Source organism: Acipenser ruthenus, chromosome 13 (genome assembly GCF_902713425.1).
Source record: "Acipenser ruthenus chromosome 13, fAciRut3.2 maternal haplotype, whole genome shotgun sequence".
NCBI lineage: Eukaryota > Metazoa > Chordata > Actinopteri > Acipenseriformes > Acipenseridae > Acipenser > Acipenser ruthenus.
In genome coordinates, this window is record NC_081201.1 from 24390133 (window position 1) to 24396132 (window position 6000).

Here is a 6000-nt window from a genome sequence, read left to right on the forward strand (position 1 = left end):
ATGCTGCAAATTGTTTGGCCCTGTTGCAGAAGGGGTGATATATATATAGTATACTGTATAAGAAAGCAACTACCCCTCTCAGTTATCTGAGCACAACAATGGGGGATAGGGGGCTAGGCTGTGGAGGGGAGGTTGCCCCCTGGCTTTACTCTAAATAATACAATAAAGATTGAAATGCACATCTTGCAGTAGTGTGAAACTGCTAGAAAGCAGCATTTTAAGGGTTTGTACATGGCCTGTATAGTATTCGTGCAGTGAATACGAAAAAAAAGCCTCTATATATCCTGCCTATAAACCAGTTCCGAGCTGGAATCAGGTTAGGGTTTTAATTTGGTTCAAGTGAGTTGCAAGTCAGGGGCTGCCAGTGCAGCACTCTCTGTGGAATCCCCAGTTAACTTCGTACTGCCTGCATGCAAACCTGCACTCCCCTGACTGTATGATACTCTGGACATCAGACGAATGTGTGTTTCCCAGGTTACTATAATTAAGAAAGTTACCTTTATATCTTACAACATAAAAAAAAATTGAAATTAATTTGAAAAGCAAGATACTCTTAATACCATGAGTTTCTAAAGCTGCTAATCTCAATTCTAATGAATTATGTTGAAACCCTACCCCAGCACCAAGGCATTATTATACTCGAGATATTGCTTATTCAAACTTAGCACCCCTTTAATAAAACAGTTACTAGGTTTTGCTTTTGAAGATTGATATGGAAGTAAAGAGCCCTGTGGACCATAGCCAGGGAACTTTACCAAGCCGGTGAATGCATAAACCTGCAAAGAATTTGCCAGCATGCTAGTGCTGTATAAATACATGCTTCAAGCATCCTCTTATCTCCAAAATATGCCTGCCTGTCATGTTATATTTTATGAGAGAAACATATACTACATAAAACAATTTTCAGTGGAGATATCCGAGGACTCTATTCAGCACGCAAATATCATTCCAGATGGCAAAAATATCATTCTACTGTATAAATACTGTAAGCATTTCTGTTTTTTGTTGTGTTAGGGTACAGAATTGTATTTTACTCATGAGATACTCAGAAGTTTAAACTATGTTTTATTTATGCCTTTATTTATTTTTAATTCAGAGCACCCAATTATTTAACCTCCCAACAGCTCAGGAGAACTGAAGGTCAATAGACTTCCTCCAATCCCCTCCAATACCACAACTGAGCCAATTGCCTCTTTACACCCAGGAACTTGAGAGTGGATGTCAGCGAGCTACTGGCCTCTGGAGGAAAAAGGCCAGCCCTGCAGGTGCATCTGAGCTCAATAAGCACCTGGTCTTTAGGGTCTACTGTAGTCTCATGAGGAGAAAGTCCCTGACAGTTTTGCCTCGCTAACCAGCGGGAGCGCCAGAGCTGATGCGATGATACCTTTGGAATCCCCAGGAGATGAACCACCACCCCCCTCACTGTATAACTCACCTGGCACACCATGTGGCCATGCATTTACAGCTGTTTACATTTTTTTTTTTAGAACTCTTTTTTTTTTTTTTAACAGTGTCTGTAAATATCCTCTTAAACAGTGTTTTGAAAAAATGATAATATAATAGTTAATCTTTAAACAATTGAAAAGAGTGCAAACTGCAAAATTATATTATTAATTCTATTATTAATATCTAAATGTTCAAACATTATGTGTGTACCAACATGTACCAGCATGTTTTGTTTGTTTTTGTATTGGAAAAAAGCTTTTTCTTGTGTGAAATTTCAGTTTGAGGTGCAGACATTCTATTTCCTGTGGTTTTGTATCAAACGTGTATCAAACAAAGTGTATACATGTATAAACTTGCAAGCTGCAGATCTGGGAATGATGCCATTTTAACTGAGCCAACAGCAGTTACACCAGTTTTATATAAACTCCCACCGGTACCTGTACTGCAGCTGTGGCTTTGAACTGAGCAGCACCCAGCAGACACTTCCACACAACTAGATGTGTTAAGAGCTTCGATTGGGTTCAGTTAATTAACAAAACTCAACACAGAGACATATTTCTCTATAGCTCAAAATACATGGCATCTTGTCTTCTGTAAACTATTTCAATGAATACCATTGTGGGAACATTTAAACAAAATGTCTCATATCTAAAGTCAAAACAAAAATCTTTTTTTTTTTTTCGGGGATGAACAGTTGTGACCTTAAGATAAGGTTATTTTCCATCGGCAGAAATAACTGCATTAAAACAGTGTGTCTGGCAATCATAAAAGCTGGTTATGATTGAGTGGTTGGGCTTACAGTATATTGGAATAGGTCAATTCTCTAATAGACCAAAAAGGTACATTTCGAATGTAATTTTTCCGTTTTCCTAATATATTTATTTACAGTTATTGATACAGCATGTTTATTTGACCATGTTTTACACATATTTGCAATGTATTGTACCTTATGCTGTAATATTCTTTCATTATGCAGTAAATGCTTCACGGTTATCGTTATAGAGTAAAATATTGAATATTTTGTTCACTCATGTCAAACTTGTAAACTGGAAAACAAAACATACCTGATCATGTCTTCTACTCTGAAGCCTTTCTTTCTTGCTAAATTGGTGAGAAACTGTCTTCTGGAGGACCCCATTTTCCTTTCAATGAGAAATATGCCCTTTTCACGAAATTTCATTTCGTATTTAGGCAAGGGACATGACACTTTCAGCTTTTGCCTTTTTTTCATGGGTGGCAAGAAAGGAGTGTTAAGCAATTCCATGACTAAAATACCAACAGCTAAACTTCTTCTTCAAATCCTCGGTCTGATAGCTCGCCTGTGTTTGTTGTTGTTACCCTCTTCAAACTGAAAGACACCCACTCTGATCTTGTGTTGCTTTGTCTTTTATTTTTTAGATTACAGACAGTTGAAATAAACTGCCTTACGTGCCAAACAGGAAGAAAATGATATACCTTAGTAAAGCTTTATTGGTAAACAGCTTCATCCAGTATTAATAGGGTCTGTTGTACATTTTACTGTCTAGGATGGCTGACTGCTTACAGTAAAACAAGATATCAGAGTTTATGTGACCAAAAACAAAGAAACATCTGTGAACGTTACTTTATAATACATATACACTAATGTACCATCTAATAAGTACCAGGAAACATGTTTTCCCAGGACATACTGTACAGTATGGTACACACACATTTAGCCTCTATGATTCTTAAACATACAGCATTGAAAATATGAAGTCAGTATTTCACATGATGTTTGAGATATCAAATGTTGAAAGAGTGGTTCTAGTTAAAACAAAAGTGGCAGCTAAAAAAATGTTTTTTTATTGTATGATATTCATAAACTTGACAAGAAAGTCATACAATACAGCTGTGTACTATACATCCAACATTAAATGTCCAAAAGATGCTCCCTGTATATTATCCTAGTACTGATTTGATACAATGGATTTCCATTAGGAATTGGTTCACGCTATTCCAATATCATTGGTTTGGCAAAATATGAATATGTTACTGCATTCTTTAAATTTCCCATTGGCGCTGCCCTTAAGATACTGTTTATTTATTTATTTAGCAGACGCCTTTATCTAAGGCAACTTACAATGACTAGGGTGTGTGAACTATGCATCAGCTGCAGAGTCACTTACAATTACGTCTCACCCGAAAGACGGAGCACAAGGAGGTTAAGTGACTTGCTCAGGGTCACACAATAAGTCAGTGGCTGAGGTGGGATTTGAACCGGGAACCTCCTGGTTATAAGCCTGTTTCTTTAACCACTGGACCACACAGCCTCCTTGGTGTAAAACACTTGCATTGCCACTGCACTGCCACTATAGCTATGGCCAAAAGTTTTGCATCACCTAGAATGTTAGGATTGAGACATCATTAAAAAAAAATTCGATATTTTATTTAACATCGTGTAATCAAAGAAACTACAAAATGATATTGCAAAAGTCTGCCGGAAGCCATAATTGTAGTACAGTATTTCATGTTAGATTTTAAAATGTAACATTTTTCGTTAAGTATATGGAAAACTACAGAGCGATATGTAATTTAATATGTTAAGTAGCATTATTCAGCAGGTTTCATCTGACTTTATGAAGCAAAATCAGTTAACTCCATTGGGGGATGCTACACTTTAGGCCATAGCTGTATATTACTGTTGGAGCTCATTTAGTAACCTTAATTGCATTACTTATATTTTTCATATTCCTGTTTAAACTTTCAGCCAAGAGCTCAGGTACAGATTCACAAAATCATAAAACTATTTATACTTACAATAGGATAGTTCATGAAGTTCCAGGGAGCAGAACAGTGTTTACAGTCAGTGGTCTCCATTTAGACCAGTCATGTGGGAACATTTGGATTTGTCAAGGTTGACAGCTCTGTTTGTTCAGTTTGCTGAAAACTGCATAAAATGGACAATGGAAAGCATATTACTGCAGACAAATGAAGTGTCATGTGTAGATTGAGGAATGTATTTCAATGAATAGTGCCCACTGGGGCCAATCCACTTGCTTTAAATTAATCTAAATAGTGCTGTTGGTTAAATCCTAATAGGACCTTTGATTAATTTGTTCATATTTTTACAGATTCTGTGCAGATAAAAAATGGACACGTTCTGTTTTTCTCACCTGCCAAAAATGATTTTACAAGAAAACAGTAATAGCATCTATACCAAACCATAAATGAACAACTCAGGTATTTGCTTTAGGGGCTATGCCATCTACAGTTTCAGATTATGCAATTTCTTGATTGTTTAACTTCTTATTATGTGTGTTTTGTATAGTGTAATTGTCTACTTTTCTTTATTAATAAATGCATTTCATAGACATACAGAGCTCTCTTGACAGAAGATAAAGTTTCATATAAATGCCTTATACTATATATACATATAACAGTGTATTGCAATAACCTATTATTATTATTATTATTATTATTATTATTATTATTATTATTATTATTATTATTATTATTATAAAACTGTATTATATGTGTATAACGCATTTATAGAAGTATTAATGATTCCTCGGTGTATGAATGTGTATCTGCTGTTACACAGCCTGCCACTAGAGGATACTAATGTACAACTATAATTTACTACTTGATTATATTATGGGGTTATTCACAAGAACCATTTTCTCTATTAAAAAAAATACGTACAAAACTAGAAATAAACACCTTAAGAATAGGTATAAGCCATTGATTAAATGTTTAATTGGATTTTTCATTGGATACAGAACTGGAGATAGACTGGATTTCGTAGTTGCCCATAATAACTAGCTGGGTGGCAAAAAAAGGCCATACCAACTACTGTGCAGGCACCAAAAAGCTCCAGTGAAATAAAAAACTAGAGATTGGGTGTTTGAAATATTGCTATGCCATAAACTGGGTGTTAATGCAACACGGGGTAGGACCTTGTATTTTCAGATTACATTAGAGTAAGGTTTGAAACCAGTGAACCATACTTGTCTCTCCCTTGACTGTTCGATTATATGTTACAACAGGGAATAAAACAATTATCTGTGATTTTTATTTTCCTCATGGCTTTCAAATCAGAAACCTGTCAAGGGTAAGGTCCCGCTGCACATTCATGATACAAATTATTTTTTAAACCGTTTCACTTGCCAGAGTTCAAACTGAATTTACAGTGAAAATGTTTTTGTTGGGATTTTAATTGCTTGTAGGTGTGGGTTTTTTGTGTATTGATTTTACATGCCCTTTATTAAATATTGATTTTAAAGGTCTCGGACAAACGAAACAATCTGTCGGGTTGGTAGAGGCGAATGCAGGGAAGCACTGGGCAAAGAGAAGATTGCATTCAACCCTTGTTCTCTGGTCCAACTTTTAACTGCAATTCTAGGCAACTAATTTACAGTTTCAGTGATGTCAGCTCTGCTGGGAATTTTTCCTACCTGTGCTATTAATCATAAGAATACTACATAATGCTTTATTTTAACTTTCTTCCTCAACTGTAAACATCTTTTATTGTTATACAAAAAAATAAAAGTATTCCATATATCCAAATATTAAGTCAACTAACTCAGGCCAGTG

At 35.5% G+C, this 6000-nt stretch overlaps 1 protein-coding gene across 1 annotated transcript in view; it reads right to left on the minus strand.

The window, feature by feature from the left end:
* dntt (deoxynucleotidyltransferase, terminal) overlaps positions 1–2677 on the minus strand; it is a 129964-nt gene extending 127287 nt beyond the window's left edge. Inside the window, exon 1 of the mRNA XM_059035786.1 lies at positions 2511–2677. Coding sequence (XP_058891769.1) covers positions 2511–2677 — 167 coding nt within the window. The remainder of the gene's footprint in view (positions 1–2510) is intronic.
* Between the last annotated feature and the right edge of the window lie 3323 nt (positions 2678–6000).